The sequence below is a fragment of the Arvicanthis niloticus genome, chromosome 9 (assembly GCF_011762505.2).
Source record: "Arvicanthis niloticus isolate mArvNil1 chromosome 9, mArvNil1.pat.X, whole genome shotgun sequence".
Classification (NCBI taxonomy): domain Eukaryota; kingdom Metazoa; phylum Chordata; class Mammalia; order Rodentia; family Muridae; genus Arvicanthis; species Arvicanthis niloticus.
The window spans coordinates 80742602-80761477 of NC_047666.1; the positions used below are offsets into that span (position 1 = coordinate 80742602).

At 42.1% G+C, this 18876-nt stretch overlaps 1 protein-coding gene across 13 annotated transcripts in view; it reads right to left on the bottom strand.

The window, feature by feature from the left end:
• Positions 1 to 2854: 2854 nt before the first annotated feature.
• The window catches only part of Sox5 (SRY-box transcription factor 5), a 943910-nt gene continuing 927888 nt past the window's right edge, over positions 2855 to 18876 (bottom strand). For all 13 annotated transcript variants that reach the window (XM_076940816.1, XM_076940819.1, XM_076940814.1 and 10 more), the window contains 4 exons: positions 18243 to 18351; positions 15546 to 15719; positions 9825 to 10041; positions 2855 to 8003 (listed from right to left, as the gene is read on the bottom strand). In XM_076940816.1, the coding sequence (XP_076796931.1) occupies positions 7700 to 8003; positions 9825 to 10041; positions 15546 to 15719; positions 18243 to 18351 (804 nt within the window). In that variant the 3' untranslated portion in view covers positions 2855 to 7699. The remainder of the gene's footprint in view (positions 8004 to 9824; positions 10042 to 15545; positions 15720 to 18242; positions 18352 to 18876) is intronic.

Genomic DNA, 18876 nt, shown 5'->3' on the forward strand with positions numbered 1-18876 from the left:
TGAACTATATGAAAGTTTAGAAACTGAGCTGAATATTGGCATAGATGCTGTCAAGTCTCTGCAGTCTTGACATTCTGTCCCTGAAGCAAAGGACCTAAGGCTTTGTCCTGTATGTTATCACAGCAGTAAGAAATGGGACTAAGGCAGAGCCTTCACCTAATCTGATAGCTGAGATGCCAATGGCTCAGGAACTTTGGCAAGAGTTTAGCTTTCATTCTAGACATACAGAACAGTTTACCTCCTGTCATGCGTAGTTAACAAGGACTGAAGCCTTACGACAAGGATATGAGAATCATACAAGTTTCTTTCTATTTTCTTTTTTTCTTAGTATTTATTTTCATGGGCCTATATTTTGATTTAAAAATAAGTCTACATACTTTTCCATGATATAATCTCTACCTTTTGGTGGCAAAAATTACCCTGAGGATATATTAAAAGCTGTCAAAGGTTTTTCAGTTTGCAGAATAAAGAATCTTGAAGTGTCTGCAAAGTCAAGGGAGCTTTCAATATTTTTGTATGATAAAGTTTAATAAATAAGAGTTTAGGGTGTCTTTGGCAGCTATAAAAGCGTATAGATTTGTGTGCTTGGTGGGATAATAGGTAATTCATGATTTCTTAGAGGGCAACCTAAACTTTTTCTCTCCAAATATCTGTACTGTTTATGGCTAAAGAAACAATACCAAAGAATTCATTTTTAAATGTCAGTAAACACCTCTTCATAAACCCCCAAACAGTTAATTCCAGTCCTATATTCTGACCTAGTAGGGGAAAGGTCACTTGCAGGGACATTTCTAAATAATAAATAAAAAGATAATCGGTGTTCTTCATTTGGGGTCTACTAGTACATCGTCGATGAGTTTATCAGACTGTACTGTGTGCTGGCCACTGTCGGTCTGAGACAACATGAGATGCGCGCTGGCAAGGTCTTTCTTGGGAGCCTCTCTAGTTTATCTTAACTTTTAGGAATTTTCTACCTCTGTCCTATAGGCCCATGCCACCCCCTACCCTGCTTTTTAACAGTAGAGCATGCCTCATATCTATCTCTGTCTCTATCTCTATCTCTATCTCTATCTCTATCTCTATCTCTATCTCTATCTAATTTATATCTAATCTATGCACACACATATATGTGTATGTGTGTGTGTGTATTAGAATAATTTTTTAAAACTCAACAGTGATTTTTAATTTAAAAAGACTTCATTTTAAATATACTTTATGGAGTCTGTGTAACAAGGATTGATTTCCTAAATCTGAAATTTAATAAATGAACAATCAGTGTACAAAATAGGTGTGTGTATTTGGACTGATTAATTCCTCCATTTTTTTCTGATAGCTTAGTGTATCGTGTTCTCCTTTAACTAGAAAGCATACTGATTACGATGACGTCAGAACTTGTATCCTCTTGGTTGTATATTGAATAGCAAGGGTGGACCAACCCAGCCTGTAATTGTTTGCCTGTGTAGATAGTGTGTGTGTGTGTGTGTGTGTGTGTGTGTGTTGGGGGGATATGTGTAAAACTTTGAGCCTGACTGAACAAATGATGACACATTGTGATCAGAGCTGAATTAGTTCATTCTTTGTGGCAAAAATAGCTTGCTAAGCAAATTGAAAGAGTAACACATTGTAGGACAGATGTTACCCTGCTTAAAAAAATGTAACTATTTTACAGATCTCCCAGCAATGCTATTGCATATGCTTTGCATAATAATTGCAGTGCTTATAAGACAGGTCATCTCTAATAGCTTTTAGATTGCTTCATAAACTTCAAAAATTAGATTTTTTTCATAAACAATCCATCTCGAACTCAGATATGGGACGACTTCCTGCGTGTCTTTGCCTCTATTGCTGTGGCAGGTTGCAGTTAACATTGGGGGAGTTATAGAAAGGGCATTTAAAAGTATACGTTTGGCAACAATAACAGTATCTTTAAAACAAAAAGTGAATGTTTTAATAATGGAAGTGGCACACTGAGAGTGTTGGCCTTACAAGAATGGGAATCTTCTCCTCAGTGGCTGGGACTCTTCTGGTTGCAGTAAGGAAAAGAGTCTCTCATGTATCCTAACCGTAAGGAACATGGCATGAGGGCAGGAAAGTGTCTAAGTTGAAATACTGTAAGTTGCAAAGCTGCTTCCAGATAATCTGAAGGTGAGTCCCAATACAGTCCTAGATGTTCAACTTGTCCCAATAGAACATCTACTTCCCAATTCTTGCAATGTATATTTCTTCTCAGAATGACATTGATTTGTTTTGCAAGCCTCATGCATTTCTATGACATGTTAAGTGCCCCACATGCCTGGACTCTCTGAAACCTACCGCCTGGCTAAATTAACTCCTAGATGCCTAGAGAATGCTTATTACTGTAGAGATAGCTCCAGTGTCCTCTAAGCCATTCATGGAAAGGGAGACACATCTCTAATGTGTCAAGGATTCTACAGAGGCGTAAGGTTCTGTGTGGAAGCATTATCGACAAAACCACCAAATTCCACAGGCAAAACAGAAGTAGGGGCAGGAAGAGGAAGACAGCCTTTCCTAGGAAAATAGGTAATTTGGAGACATCAGTGTTTATGAAAGTGTTTGCAGCTGAGCCAGAGCAGCAGCTTCGTTAATGTCCCCAGATTTTAATTGATGACACCATGGACTGGGCCTGAGACCTGGCCCTTTCAATAGGTAACTCTCAGTTTCCTGGGTCAGCATATGTAGCATACTTGGTGGTAGATTCTTGTCTTAGGACTGTCCACATTTCTTGTTGCTTTTAGTGTCATGATGGTGAGGAGACAAGTCCTCTGGATGCCTCTTTGTCTTGTCATAAATGAAGTTACCCTCTCATAAACAAACTGCATGGAGCGACACGGTCTAATAGATAAAGAACACATTTGCTGTTTTATTGGTGCCTTGCACGGCAGTAATACTGAAAGGGGGAAGGCCAAACAAACAAAACAAAATGAAAACGAGAACAGAAAAGCAAAAAACAGGCTGGCGGGGACCCACATCTTATTTTTTTTTTCTTTTTCTTTTTCCCAAGAGTACACAAACTCCTGTTTTATTCTTATTGTGGCATGAATGATAACATAAAACCCAAAAACATGAAAATATACAACTTATATTACACTATGTTATGAACAAAATAGAAATCTATAACTCTATGTTATATTTACACAATTTCTTATTTTATTAAATTTCAAGTGAGATGGTAGTTTGCACAGACTTTGTTTTAAGCTCCAGGCATTGATTGTCTCTTTTCTATTTTTTTTTTAAAATCATTAAAAAAACAAAACAAAACAAACAAACAAAACTTTTTCACTTGTGAAATCCAAACTGTTAGGAGGACTAAGTGCTTTAGAGCCAGGGGAACTGAATAAACACTGCCTTCAGTGGACCAGTGACAGACACTGGGGGAGGACAGGGACCCTAGGAAACTCAGCATGTCACCTTCAACCTGGGGGACAGTGAAATTAAATACTGTGTCAACCTGGCTAAAGAAATGTGTATGCCCTAAGAGGCAATAAGATAGATCAGCCACTTTAAGTAGCTTTCGTATTTCTTCCTTGCAAACCTCATAAAGTTTTATTTCACTATTAATTTGATAGACAAATATTTTTATAAACCTGTTTGTAAATATACAGTTATTACAATTCAATAATTTACCCTTTAGAGTAAGGACGGTAGAGTTACTCCTTAGGTTTTTAAGTGAGAGAGAAGAGGATTCCTCTGAGGACACTGTCAGCTTCTGCATTACTGAAATATCTGAAAACATGCCACAAAATGGTAAAGATAATTTCCTTCAAGCAAACTAAGGTAGATTGTACTTTAGAAATCAAATGTATGAAGTGGCTTCATTATAGAGCACTTGACGCTCCAACATTCATCCCCTATGGGAAGATTTGGTTCCAACCATGGTACATATGTTCCCTGGGAGAGGTTTTACACAAAGGTAACTCTTAGCTAGAAACAAATGAACTTTCAGAGTTCACTTGACTAATCTGAGTAAAATTACACAAAAGTGTGTGTGATATTCTGTTTCTAATAACTAGCCAAATTATCATTGACTTACAAAGAACTTTGACCCATTTTCCTCACTGAATATTTTTCTTAAATTACATCAAATGTGACTAGTTTTAGAGGTCCCGATAACAAATATAAAAAGAAGAAATTGGCAATATTACTCTTCAGTTTTGGTATAAACGTGTGTGAAAGGGAAGATGAGGGGAAAGGGGCAAAAAGATAGATGGGTGTGGCTTAAACCCGTAAGTTAGGGAGAGGGAAGGAGAAAGGGATGGTGTTTGCTACCTTTCAGCTTTCCGTTTTATCTTATCTCCTCTGCCATATCTTACTTGGCCTCTGTGTGCCATAGAAAGAATGTAAAGCTTGTAAGATCCTTTACAAAAACCATCACCCAGCCAATGGGCCAAATGCTTTAAGATGATGTTATAGTTAAGTTGCTATTCAAAGCACCTTCTCCCAAGAAACTTATGTGTACTTTAGCCATGAGTAGAATTGTCTTTGCTTTTGTTGTCCCCTAGGGAAAACTCTTGAGAAAAGCAAAGCCAACATCCGCTGAAGAAAATGTCCAGACAGAGAATGGCATGTCATTATGGGCTTGCTTTGTGGTTTTGTCTAAGGACGGTTCAGTACAAACATAAGCTCAACTAAACTGGAGAGTTTCGGCAGCTACAGGTCACCGTGAACAGCTTCATTTTCCCTTCAAATAAACCAAAAGCAAACCAAAGAGAGAGTTTGCTCCGATTCACTGCTGTGCTGGGATGGGTTTTGGCCTTGGATGCTGTCAGCAGCATCTTACCTGGAGCTAAAACAAAGTATTCTTGTTGCCCAACGTCAGGAAATGAAAACCAAGCTTGTTTCAAATATGCTGTGAGACAGGGACCCAGCACATGAGAATGGAGAACCCACATCAGTCAGGAGAAATTTGTTAAGACACAGAGAAACATTTTTTTTTTTAATAAATCTGTTTTCACATTGTACGTTATAACGGTATAAAAACAAGTGTCTATTTTTTTTCTTATTCAGAGTGCTTTGAAACAAAACAAACAAAAACAAAAACAAAAAAATTGGCTCTAGATAATTGGTAATTAAATAACTAAGATGAGAGGAAAGAGCATAAGTTAATTAAGATCGAACATGACATTCCTACTAATTCCCCCCTTCATATTAAATACCAGAACTGATGCTGCTGGGGCCAAAACTGTTAACATAGAGAAGGTTACGGGTGGAGAAGCAAGTGTTTGTGTGTACACACACATATAGACATGTGTGTTTATGTGTGTATATACACACATACAGCTATGTGCGTGTGTGTGTGTGTGTGTGTATGAGCTAGAAATAGAAATTAGTTTTAAATACCTAACAGCTTCCAAATCCAAAGCAGAATAAAATAGGGAGAAATAAAATAAATTATACATAATTTACTAATCTGGGAACAGCTGACCGTTATTATTATTACTATTATTATTATTATTTAATCATAATTTTACACTAGCAAAAAAAGAGGCAATTCAAATGAAAATACAGTCATAAGAAGAAGAAAACAACAAAAACAAACAAACAAACAAAAAAATCCCATGAACGGAAAACCTCTGACATGCAGGTCTGAGGAGCTCCTCCAAGGAAAACTCCAAGGCAAGACTTTCTGAGAGAGAAAAAAAAAACAGGAAGGAGTTTTCTTTCCCTCCTCCTCTTCCTTGTTTACTCATTTACATGTGGAAATCAAACTGGTGGTATTTGGCAACATGAGAAAGGACTAGAACACAGGAACACATCTAAGCCCCTGGTTGTGGTCCTTGCTCTCTCTGTTTAAACACAAAGAGTCGGGAGTGACCTGACGTGAAGCTGCAATTGTCTGTCTACCACTGTCTTGGCCTTTTGGTTGGCGACTGGAATCATTGGTCTGGTCATCCTTGGTTATTGCTCTAAGCCTGCACTGTGTCTGGCACCAGCAATTGATCTTTAGCAGGCTCAAATTACAGTGAAGGACCATTACACTGGGAAGGGGTCTCTGTGTTCATCTAGGCTCCACTTTGTGGTGCTGCGGTGAAGTTTAACCAAATCCTGGTCCTTGGGGTATTGACTATGCATGGCCCACACTTGTGAAACACAAACAGTCTCTAACATCATTGCATGGAGAGATGAAAAGAAAATCTTATAAAACCATCAGTTCTGTTTCCTCAGCAGGAAAGGATGGAACATCGGAGACATAAGCTAATTCTGTATTTCTGAAAAATGGCAAATAGGTTCAGTCAAAACGACGATTGCTTTGCTCAGAGTTTCAACAGGTAAAACAAACACGCACACACATCCACACAGATCACTAAGTAGCAAACATTAGAAAAAGCAAATAATCCAGGGAGACAGAGCCTTCAGAAGCATTTGGCTGGTAACTTCCACGACTGCCATCCACATGCCCGTGACACAGGGCCTCTAGGTCCACCCGATAATGAGCGTACTAGAAGTTGAAAAATAGAATTTCTGAGTTCTCTACTTAGCTCCATTGCCCCCGGAAGTGCAAAGTCAAGGTTGAGGTTGCTTCTAAGTCCACTTGCTCAGGAGGGGTGGAATTCTATTCCCACATGAGGGGTGTTGCTTACAATGGCCCGACATTATTCCCTAATAGGAATGTATCTAATGTACCATAAACACACACACACACACACACACACACACACACACACACACACACACACAGAGAAATCCAAGATCAGAAAATATTTTTTTCTCTAAATTTCTGTCTCTCTCTCTTTTCACCTGAGAACGGCACCTACAGTTTCCATAAAAGAAAAAGAAAAGAAAACAAAACAAAAACCAGTCTCACCAGTTGCTGGTGTGTCAGCTCTTTCCAGGGACTGTCTAAGGTTTAACACTGTCCTAACGGAAGAAGGAATCAGGAGAAAGGAAGGGCAAGCAAATGAAGTTGGTGATCGCTTCGGTAGGAATTTGGCACTTGCTCAAAGATGTAGTGTCGTGTGCAAGGGCTAGGGGTCTCTAAGGAAAAACGGTTGCTGACTCTGTTGTGTCTAAGCAATGAAGGCAAACACAGGCTCTTGTTTTCCTCCCCGGCCCCCCAGACCCCCACACACATGCCTCCATCTTTAAAGCAGAGAGATAGAGAGGGTGGAAGGAACTGACTGCTGTCTTCCCCCTGTCTGTCAGGTGCAAGATAACAATCAAAAAGAAAAGGAAAATTAAAAAAAGAAAAAGAAAAAGAGAAAAACCCAGAACCACCACCCCCCTACCCCAAAACAGAACAGAACAGAACAAAACTTATTTCTTTTTAAAAATTGTAGCACAGAACAATATAACACATTCACAAGCCACTTGTTGGCACTGTGTACCTGAGTGAGGATTTCTAATATAGAACAAACAGCCATAAAGTTTATTAAAAAAAAAAAAAAGTTGACGGGTGAGACTTCAGTGCTGGGGTGTAGCAGCTGAGTTACTGGCATTGTTTACCCATAGCTTATTTCGATCTCTTGTTGTTGACGTTTGCTTGTATTTTTTTTTTTCTTTCTTTTCCTTTCCGAGCCTTTTGAGGCTGAGGTCTATTTGTCAGCTGATGTCCCAACTATTTAAGACTAACAGTTAAAATAACAGTCAGTGTATGAGAGACTTAATGTGCTTGGCCACCGGTAAGGATGAACCGGCCAGGGCTTCTTCAAGTCCTCGGCTCACCGCAGTCTGTCGGCCCTTATCAGTTGGCTTGTCCTGCAATGTGGTTTTCGCTGTCACTCCCATAATCCACATCCGGGTCCTCCTCCTCCTCATCGTACTCCTCGTAAATCTCTCCATTGATGTCCTCAGCCTGGATCTCCTCCTTGATATGAGGCTCCTCCCCCTTCACGCCGTAAGTGCTCTGAATCACGGGCATCCCGGGCTCCGGGCTGCTGGACACGCTCGAATGCTCTGAGGGCAAGTGAGGGGATGGCATTCCTGCCATGGCGATGGCCCCGGGGTACACGACACCAGCGGTAGCGATGGGGATCTGTGCTTGTTGCCTGTCACAGAAAGAGACGGTGGGTGAGTGTGCATGGTAGGTCTCAGCTTTACTGCCCCGGTGCCACCTCACGCAAACCAGCATTCGCCCAATTAGCCAAGATGTTCAAGTGACATCCTGTGTTGATTCTAATGCCTTCCCTGCCCGCGTTGTGCTTCACAGATACGGGGCATTTAGAACTGCTATTTGATAATTAGGATAACCCCACTTTATTATTATTGGGGGAAAATATGGTGCAGAATAATTAAGCAAATGTACCCAAGACCCTGACTTGCAGCTCACTTTGCCTTCACTGTGACCAGGAGGAGTTTGTATATGTTTTTCCCACAACGGAGCCCAAAGATAGTTCAAGTATAATGGGGAAAAAGAAAAAACCCTAAACTGTTTAGAACTCTCAAAATAACATTATGATCCCCCCAAACATAAGAAGGTAAAGCTGTCGTGTTATCCATCTATTATGTGAAATGGTGCTAGCCATTTGAGGGGTCAGAGTCAGGGCCAGACTCATAGACAAACCACTCCAGAAATCACCCATACCTGCCTCTATGGTCCCAGTCTATGGACTCTTTAAATCCTTTAGCCTGGGAACTCCACCTTCTTGGGTTTGCACTGGACTTTAGAGATTGATTTAGTTGGTCCTGTCAGGGTGGGTTCACAGGCATTCATGTGGGATTCCTTCTCTCGGCCCTTCAGAGATTTACTATAGACTTCAGAAGTGGCGGCCTCCTGGAACCTTGCGCAGAGCACACTGGCTCTTTTAAGGGAATGGAGGGTGTGCAGCAGGTAGGGCCACTATTTATTTATTTATTTTTCATTCTTCTGAGTATATTTGAAGAGGTGTTTGCTCTCTTAAGTTCTCTGGGTGTCAGTGTTTCAGGCATGAGTGACTTTATCCCTGTGTGTCTTGAGAACTCCACAGTGTCACTGTAGGCAGCAGGTAACATCACTGTGTGTGACCTCCCTGTGGGAAACGGAGAGGAACATCCTTGGGGCAGGGTTTCAGTTCAAATGGAACCCTCCTGTCCATGAGCTTGCTGTGTCCTGAATGTGATTCCAACTGTATGAGGTGTGCACCCAGAAGATATGTGTGTGTGTGTGTGCGTGTGCGTGTGCGTGTGCGTGTGCGTGTGTGTCAGTGTGCGTGTGCGTGTGCGTGTGTGTGTCAGTGTGCGTGTGCGTGTGTGTGTGTGTCAGTGTGCGTGTGTGCGCGTGTGCGTGTGTGCGTGTGTGTGCGCGCGTGTGTGTGTGCGCGCGTGTGTGTGCGTGTGTGTGCGTGTGCGTGTGCGTGTGCGTGTGTGTGTGTATGGGGGATGGCTCAGCAGTTCCACGGTGCTGGAAAACATGTGACTCATTTAGAATCACTGTTAGGTTGTGTTATCACACCAAAGCTGCCAGTGGTGAAATCTATCCCGGTGAGACAGCGGAAGTCATGAACATCAGCCGGTAAAAGAACCAGTTAGATCCAGTCATACCTCTGAAGTTTCTAACTGCAAGCAGAAAGACGATGTCTATTATTGAATTGGATCTGCTTCAGAGAAGTGGGGATAAAACCCATAGGGTGAGCAGGCAGCCTGCAGTGGCTTCTCCTCTAAACAAACAAATAGATATCTGCCTGCCTATACAGTATGTCTGTATTTAAGGCTTCATAATAGGGTACTAAATAATCTTAGAAGGCTGCAGGTTCCTTTTCAAAAGGTCGCTTTACAACTAAGTAGACGGGGGGGGGGGGGGTAGGGGGGAAGGGTGTGGATCGTCCCATGTGGACACCAGGAAGATGGCACTATGCCATAGGAAGCGTCGTTGAGTAAGGAAGCTTCCATACCCAACGTTGAAGTACTGTCGCATTTCCTGCCTCCTGTTCCTCATGATGGCCTTGTATTCCCCGATACGCAGCTTCTTGCCATCCACCAGACAGGTGCGCTTCGGCCTAGGCTTGTACTTGTAGTCCGGGTACTTCTCCAGGTGCTGTTTGCTGAGGCGGGCCTGCTCCTCGTAGTATGGCTGTTTCTCTAGGTTGGTCATAGCTTTCCAGCGAGATCCTGTGGAGACAAGGTGGTTACAATGCCAATTTGCAGTGTTTCTAAGAATCCTAAAAAAAAAAAAAAAAAAGGGAGATGCCACAGAGAACAAGAAAGAAGTTGAAAGAAAATGTTGGCCAAGAGCCAGAGCTATATAAACATGTTTCTGATTAGCAAGATCAACTTGAAAGGCGAGATTTCACAAGAACAGAGGTGTCTGCAAGGAAATTATGCACCCAAAGACACAAGCGCCGGGCAATGTATTATTTTTGACTTGAATGAACAGTTTAACTAGACTTGCTTATTATGCACTGAAAAGCTCAAGAATTTCATAGGACACAGTCAGTTACATTGCTAAACACTCCACAGGACTTCGTCCCGTGTTGTGAGCCTAACTTACTGAGTCTTTGGAGTTTTTCTACGTGAGGGTACAGTGCTTATCACAAGAGTTCATATATCAAGTAGTTTCAGAAAACCATGTCTGTAGAAAATGTTGGAGTTAAAAATGAACCCCTCTAAACGGGAGACATATAGGATTGGGGTTGCCATGTGTGAGAGCTGTGTTAAGAACTTGGGTCATCTTGGGTCTTGTGACAGCTCACTGGGAAAAGTACTGACTCAGATGGTGGATAGAGAAAACTGACCTCCTGGAAGTTGTCCTCTACCTCTACCTGGGGTGCCCTAGGCTCACAAGATAAGTTACAACAGTTTTAAAAATGACATTTTGTCATCTTGCTACTGTCCTATGAGCTAGAGAGACAACATTCTAGCTATTTTCGTGAGAGAACTGATTTTTCACATGCATGAGATTGCCTACCCAACATTGTGCAGATTTGACTCATAAATGTGTGTTACGTGCATATGTATACCTACTCTGATCCAGCAGACACTACAAGTACCATAATAAATATGCATCAAGCAAGGCTTTTATTTTAACAATCCCCTTTAAGAAGAAACATGTCTCGTGATAATCTGTGTTAGTGGTAGTGACTCTTTTTTTCTCCTTTTTACTGTTTTGTGTTTAATCTAACTTGGATTTATAGAGACCAAACAAGGTTGAAGGGTCACTAAAAATAGCATGTGCAAATTCCCAGTTTAGATGTGATCGGATGCCTTGATTCTATCTGTGGCCATGTGCAGTAAGAATACTGGTAGTAGGGGTTGCTATAATCTTTTGCAGGTGAGGTGTGCTTCTCTAAAAAAAAAAAAAAAATAAGCAACTTTACCTGAGTCAAATGTACAAATTCAACCCTAGGAGCTGCTTAGAGCTGTAGACGGTGCACGGCCCCTTCCTTGTATCCAACCTTAGCCTGGAATTCCATCCTCAGCATGTGTTGGCCCAGAATGGAAAGCTACTTTAACTGTGGGGTGCTCAGAGGTAAGCCTCTCTGAGGGGTCAGGTGGTGAAGAGCAGACGTGATCACTGGTGGAAGCTCCTATAAGATACTGGCAGTTCTATAGGGAGAGGGTGGGCAAGAGGGAGAGAGAGGAGCAGCACTTCCCCCATTTCCTACCACTCAGTGCCCTGTACTCTTACAGTAGAAGACCATCACCCCAGGTATCTTGAAAAGTTACGCCATCTCATCAAGCATCCTGACAGCAGCAGAAAGAGATCAACCAATGAAGCACATGCCCAGTGTCTGCCTTCGGGCATCATCTAGAGAAGAGCTTAGAAGAAGCTGTAACCCTAAACTCGGGCGGAGGCAGCACCTACCCTAGGTAGGTAGTCACTGAGCAGTCCACCCCAGGGATGAGGAAGAGCCTCGATGTGCTCAGTTTTGCACCTGCTCCATTAGGAAGCAGATGGGGAAGCCTGACAGAGAATCTGTCACAAGTGTTTCAGACAGGTTGCCCCCAATCCAGACAGATTTGGGGTTTGTTTTATTCCAAACACAACTCAGGTTAGAGTTCAAATAGCAGAGCTGCTTGGTTTTTTTTTTTTTTTTTTTTTTTTTTTTTTTTTTTTTGTTTTTTGTTTTTTTTTTGGGTTTTTTTTTTGTTTTGTTTTTTTTTTTGTTCTAAAATATCTGTTTGAGCAGCATGGTCAGTTTGGTCAGCCCACATTATTCTAAGTACAGCCCAGACTCTGTTTCACGGTGCCCTCTAGAACAGTGGTTCTCAACCTGTGGGTTGTGACCCTACAGGGGTCAGATATTTACATTACAAGTCATAACAATAGCAAAATTACAGTTATGAAGTAGCCATAAAAATAATTTCATCACTGGGGATCACCACAGCATGAGGAACTGTAGGAAAGCATCATCGTGTTCAGAAAGTTGAGAACCACTGGCTGAGAGCAAGACCTACTACCTCAAAACAGAATATAGAAATAAGGAAACTCAATTGGATTGCAAAGTATTGAAGATTCTTTCCATTTTTTCCTAAAGTATTTTGTCTCTGAAGAAAGGAATGCTTCTTCTTAGAGGTGACCTGCCTTGGACTGATGGTCATTTTAATATTTCTATTATGTGTATTATGCTGGGTGGGTAGGGTGAGAATTAAAACTCCCTACTTCCCCTCCTGATAGTACCCAGTCTTAAGCTATCGTCTAAAGAACAAGACCTCACAATAATGACAACTTTATGTTTTTAGAGACAGGGTCTCTCCAGGTAGCTAGCTCAGGTTAGCCAGCCTGCCTGCTTTAAAACTGGAATTACAGGCATGTACACTCGACTACTCAAATTACATATTTATTTGTTCATAGTTATGAACAATAGCTTAGGTACCAACTGAGATGTAGAGGCTCAACTTCACCTTCGGACCATGCAGTCTCAGTTTGGAGGCAAATCCAGTTTACATCTTTAATAATTCCTCTGGGTGGGGAAAGCCAACTGGAGGCTTCATCTTGGTCTCAATGACTTCCCAGAAACAATGGCTGTGGACTGCAGGTCCCATAAATACAGTCAGGGAGGATGCTAGCAAAGACACTGTCCACCCTGTCCCCACAAAAAGATGAAAACAGTTACTTGGTTTGGTTTGTGCTTGCAAACGTGTACACACAGTACAGAAGTGGCTAGCTGCTTTCAAAGGGTGAGCTGTTTGCAAGGCAAATGAAGAGACTACTGGGGATGCCTTCTGATAACAAAAGAGTTATCAGTTGCAATGAAAAATATTTGATGTTCAAAATAAGAGAAAATAAGGAGCCTTTTTTTAAAATTTATTTTTTCAGACTATTCCTTCTGAGTCTGGCAGTAGGCTCCAAGAAGAGAGAGGGAGCAGCATCTCTATGGGGCATGTAATGAATTTGCACATTTTACTCCGACTGCTGTATGTCTAATCAGAAAAAGATGTCCCCCAGTCCCTGATCTCGAGCCAAACAGTAAAAGGTGATTCCTTATGTTAACAATTTCAGCAGAATGGCTTATTAAAACCAGATTTTAGGGTATTATAAAATGCTTAGAAGCCCTTTAAAATGTCAACTAGGATCCCCAGAGACTACATAAAATGTCAACCCAGCTCAAGCGCCTGTTTTAAGCAGAATGAATTAGCAGCATGCTGTCGGGGGCTGTTATCCAAAACAATCGGTAAGGAGAAAAACATTAAGCCTTCTTTGTACTTTTCTATGAAATAGGCCACTTAGAACCATCGTGTGGCTATTTGAAGATTTTATATTTACTTAAAGCTACGACTAAATACTGAGGCCCCCAAAACTTCAGTGTTTAATTTTTGGGTGTCTAAAATTGCTCCATGTCTAATTAATACGACTGTATTGGAAGGGCTTGGGCTGGAGACATCTTATATGCAGACTGTAACAGCAGAGGTCCGATGGTGTGGTTCGCCTTATGACAGAAAGGATTTTCCTTCCCACTTACTACTATACCATAAAGGGTCTTTGCTACATTTCCTAGAAAAAAAGTGATGGTCTTCTAAATAACTTTTCAAGGTTTTTAATTCTGTGTGCATATGATTGCAGTTGCCCATGGATCCTAGATGTGAGGGCCTTGGATAATCTGGACCTGCTGTGGCAGGTGGTTGTGAGCCTCACATCTTGATGGCTGAAAACCTAATTCAGGAAGCAAGCATCCTTAACCACTGAGCCACCTCTCCGTGCTGTCTGCTCTTCTTCATAGAACTAAGTTTGAACCAGTGAGAAGGACTTAGCACCAAGCTTGCTTATCAAGTGATTCCAAATGAAGCATGTGTGGCATGTTCCAGTTTGGCCAGATGTGGTCCTAGCATTTGAGAGGCAGAGGCAGAGGCAGGCATATCTCTATGAGTTTGAGGCCCCGTCTTGTCTCTATAGTTAGCTCCAGGACAACAAGGGCTACATAGTGAGACCATGTCTGAAAAAATTTTTTGAGTAATTCGTGAGGAGGAGAGACTGAATTAATCAAAGGGATGGATAAGTCAGAGATGGTGTGGATGTTAGGAACATTTGTTTCAGCTCTAGCTCTTCCAGGACTATACTTTGTACAAATTTGTGTTTTCAAATGTAGGAGTCCTGCTTATGCAAGGGAATGCTACTTGTTATAATCTCTCAGATTCCATGCATGTATTCATCTGAAAACCATTTTAGAAGAAGATATTAAAGCACGTGCGTGTAAGTGTGTGTTTTTTATATGATCTGATCGGATTACAAGCACCTTGTGACCTGGGTGGCATCTACTGCCTTTGTTGAAGATATGAGATTATGAATAGAGAAGAGTGTATTTAGTTACTATGTGTAGACAGCCAGTTCTTTAATGCACCCTCAAAGATATCTCTCTATAATGTAGGTGTAATTCCAAGAGTATCATCAATTTTAATACAGCATAAGAAGTTTAGGTGTATGCTGCTACTTATTTTTCAAGGCCTAATTTTTTCTGATGGAGCTAGGTGCCTTCATTCTGAACTCTTATCGTGAGAGAATGGGCAATATACACTTGTCTTGCTGCTCTAGTGCTATGTGCTTGTTGGAGATGAAGATGAGGATAATGATGTTAACATGGTAATGACCAGGTCACAGAACCAGTGGAGAATGGAGCCTTCATCTCCCTTCCACTCGGCCTGGCCCTTGCCTTAAACCAGTCCACACTAAGTCTTTCTTTATTCTGTGCCCTCCCTAGCCATCTTCTCTTGTGCATGAGTGTCTATACTTTCGGGTAAAGGTATATCTTCTCTTGTACACGGGGAGCTGTAGTGGTAGGTAAAGTTGCTTTTCAAGTCATCTCGTTCTAGATTTACCAAAAGCACAGTCATCTGCAGGGTCACTGAAAGGAATGGAGTGGCTAGTCTAGGTCCTATGTCCTCTCCTCCTCCTTCTCCAGCACACCATGAATACCAAACATAACACCAACATTCTTATGCTTCTTCAAAGGGGGGCAAGGGAGGGATGAGACCCGCCTGTCCAGTTCACAGATGGAATGAAGAATTAAAGGCCACGGGGTGCTGTCTTGTCCTCAGGACCCTCAGTGATGGTGCTACTGTTCTGGAATATTAGCAGAAGACAAGAGCAGCCTGCCTTCCACGCCCATCGTCTGAGAGCAGAAGACATCACAGCACAACATGTCTCCCGGCACATACTCCGTCCTCTGCAATCTCCTTACCCAGTATCTTGCTGATGTTGGAATTGTGCATGTCGGGGAAGGCCTGAAGGATTTTCCTCCGTTCATCTTTTGCCCACACCATGAAGGCATTCATTGGACGCTTTATGTGGGGCTCGTTGCTGCCACGTCCCCTGGATTCCCTGTAAATTCTTGACTCTGAGACTCCAGCACTTCCTAGAAACAGGGAACAGCAGCACTTATGTCAGTGTGGAGACTTTGGCAGGGCTCCTCCCCAATGACTGTTTTCTTAGGCTATTAAAATATCGGAAAACAAAAAATACTTCTGATAATGGTACTCGCAGTTCCTAAGGCAGATGCTTGCTCATGAAGTGTCTGTGATAAGCCTGTGGCAGCAAATGTGTTTGTATTTTTAACCCAGTTCTCATTTCTTCTTGGGTTTTCGAAGGACTATGGACGGTTTCAGCATTTACTTTCAAGAGTCCAGAGAAAGCTGGGGCACACTATTTTTGGATTCTATGGGGAGAGGGGGTGTGCTAGTCTCTGAGTGTAGCATTACTGCAGAGATATTACAGATGTAAACAATCTGGTAAAAGTATGGAACACTCATGGGGATGGCAGGATGGTTTGGGAAGCAAAGAGGCTGTGAGGACTTTAAGTGTTTGTACCTTTCCCCTCTTTTTTGTTTCTGAGGACCCATTAGTAAAAACATGCTAGACTGAATTCCAGTCAAAACAACATAAATACCTCCCTTTAATGTGGTTGGTGTTTCTTTTCAATCATGTGTCAACATGTGTAATGACTGTCTTACCTTGCCCACAAAAGGCACTGGGTAGTTGGAAGAAAAGAACCAATTAATGTGTATATTATCATTGGTTCTTAAAAAACAAAACAAAACAAAACAAAACAAAACACATGTTCCACTGAATGTCTTTCCTCCTAGAATGTTAAGTTATCGAAATCAAATTCATGATTGTATTTCAGATATCAAGGCCACTGATGACAAGGGACCTCTTCTCCCTGTGAGACACACAGAACCTCAGAAGCTGCACACTTCCTTCTCTGGCCTTATGTGAATCCATAAGGCATCTCCTGCAGAGTATCTCACAGCCAAGGGCCAGAGATGCTTGAGTTCATGCAATGAGAACAAGGGGAGCCTGGCATTCTGTAGCTAGGACTTCACCATTGTCATTATCAAACAGACAAAACGAACATAAAACTAGAAATCTGGTGATTTCTAGTTCCTGTACCATCAACGAATTCCTCCCATTCATCCGTATACCTTAATTAATTTGAAGAATCGGTAAATAATCAGTATTGCTTCTATACAACTGGCAAATTGAAAACAACAAAATAGCCTCTCTCTAGAAGCATGGGTCATAGCTCGGCATCTCTCTAGCAGTGCACATGGTTCCCAATCATCTCTTGCAAGCTCCTTGCTCAATGCAAATGGGAAGCTACTTTGCATATGAGCACCGCTAAGTTAGACAATGGCAGCACAAGCTTCTTTGCAGTGATGCTTTATTGCCAGAGTGTATTTTATCATGCGAGCATAACTTAAAATTGATGAAATGTGTTACGACCGGTAATTGCCTCTCGATTGACAAACAACAGAGCTGATGCACAACAGCGTCCTTCGGAAATGTGTTTGTAACTAGGGAATGATCGTGGCACATCTGCTGTTTCCGGTTCTTACACCTTACAGCAACGTAAGCCAGGAGAGCAGCAGCATGGGGCTCCGCCATCTCTAAATAGGCTCTTTGTATGTACGTAGGCCAGGTTTATTCTGGGAAGGCAACGGCTGCAAGATTTTGTTTCTCTGGCTCTCCAATTGAACAAGTTCAATTGCGACAGGATCGTGGAGTTAGTTATCCGAGCTTGGCTCGCTTTTGGCTGGTGAGAAGCTTGATGACCAGAGAAGGGTGGGTGCTGAAGATTCACAGGGATCCCCCTCTTCCTGTTTGAGTCTCAGTGAGACTGAGTCTTTTCTAGCCTGCAGCAAGGCTGGTCCACTGAGGTTCTAAAACATATGTTACCTGGTACCGGAAGGAGAAGCCATTTGGGTTCTGTATAAGAGAAACAACAGTTTCTTCTTATGCTCTCTTTGCTGTATCAGCTGAACTGGGTGTCACCCTGGCTGCCAGCTGTGCTGTCTGAAGTGACCCAAGGCTGAGATATAGGACAGGAGTGTGGCTTACGTGCTTAGAGTGCTGTCTAGATGTTGGGTCAGAGTAGGTTTCTGTTAGTGTGTAGACAGCGTAGCAGGTAAGCCTGCAAAATGCAAGAAAAATGTCCAGGATGTGTCCTCTGAACTGTGTGTTTAGCTGATAGTGCAAGCTGCAAAATCAGCTGGTAGATACTTAGTCCTACAAAGTTTGGTGTCAGGAAACAAGGGGGTGAGAGGCAGGGTGGATGGATACAAGGGTACTTGCTTTAGAGTTATGTCATCTTAGAGTCCTGCCTCTGGCACTTACAGCCCCCTGATCCTGGGGGAGTGATTCCAAACCACTGGAGTCAATCTTCTTGTCTGCAGCCACATTGATAGGTCCCATTAGGGTGGAAAGATGAGCAACAAGGAAGAAGTGTTTGGCACATGGCGACTGAGCACTGTATGTGAGCCTCCACTGGGATGGTCAGGTAGGCAGTGACCTTTCTGCCTGTTCTTTTTGCTGTTTTAAGCAGCTCCAAGTCCACCCTCCCACTCCATCCTGGAGTATAAAATGAGTAATTGCCACAAACCGTCAGAATCTCCACTCATATTGAAATCCATCATTCCATGGCTAAATTTCCCTTCTTCATTCTGTTTAACTGCCAACTGCTGAGTCAGGCTCTCCAGTGTTGTTTTTTCCTTTAAAAAAAAAATAAATTTAAAATGAGAATCTTGAACCTATAATTATTCAGACATTTCTCCCCTTGGGCCATATATAATAAAATTGGCTTCTGGGAGACATGGGGTATTGGTATATTCACCTTTACATGTTCAACACAGCACACTAAGGCAATTAACAAAACCAATCAGCAGGGTTTTGAAAGGAACCTTGGCTCTTTCAAACCCTAGAAAGTCTTGGCATTTGGGTTTTCTGTGCCTAAAGGAGCCAGGTTCTGATCCTGGGAGAAAACCTTTCCCAGTCACAAAATGCATGTAGTGATTTCCCATCGGCAACCTGTTCTGTATTGGGAAAGCCTGATTCATTTTGTTTCAGACAGTAGAGGTACAGAGGTGGTGTGCGGCTTAGAGAAAGTCTTCCAGTATTCAGGTGACCAACCCACAGAAACAGAACTCAGAGAAGTGCCCTCCGGTTGCCACCTTCCCAAATGCCTGTTGCATTGACCACATCAGGGTAATGAAGGCACTTAAACATTCACCGCTAAT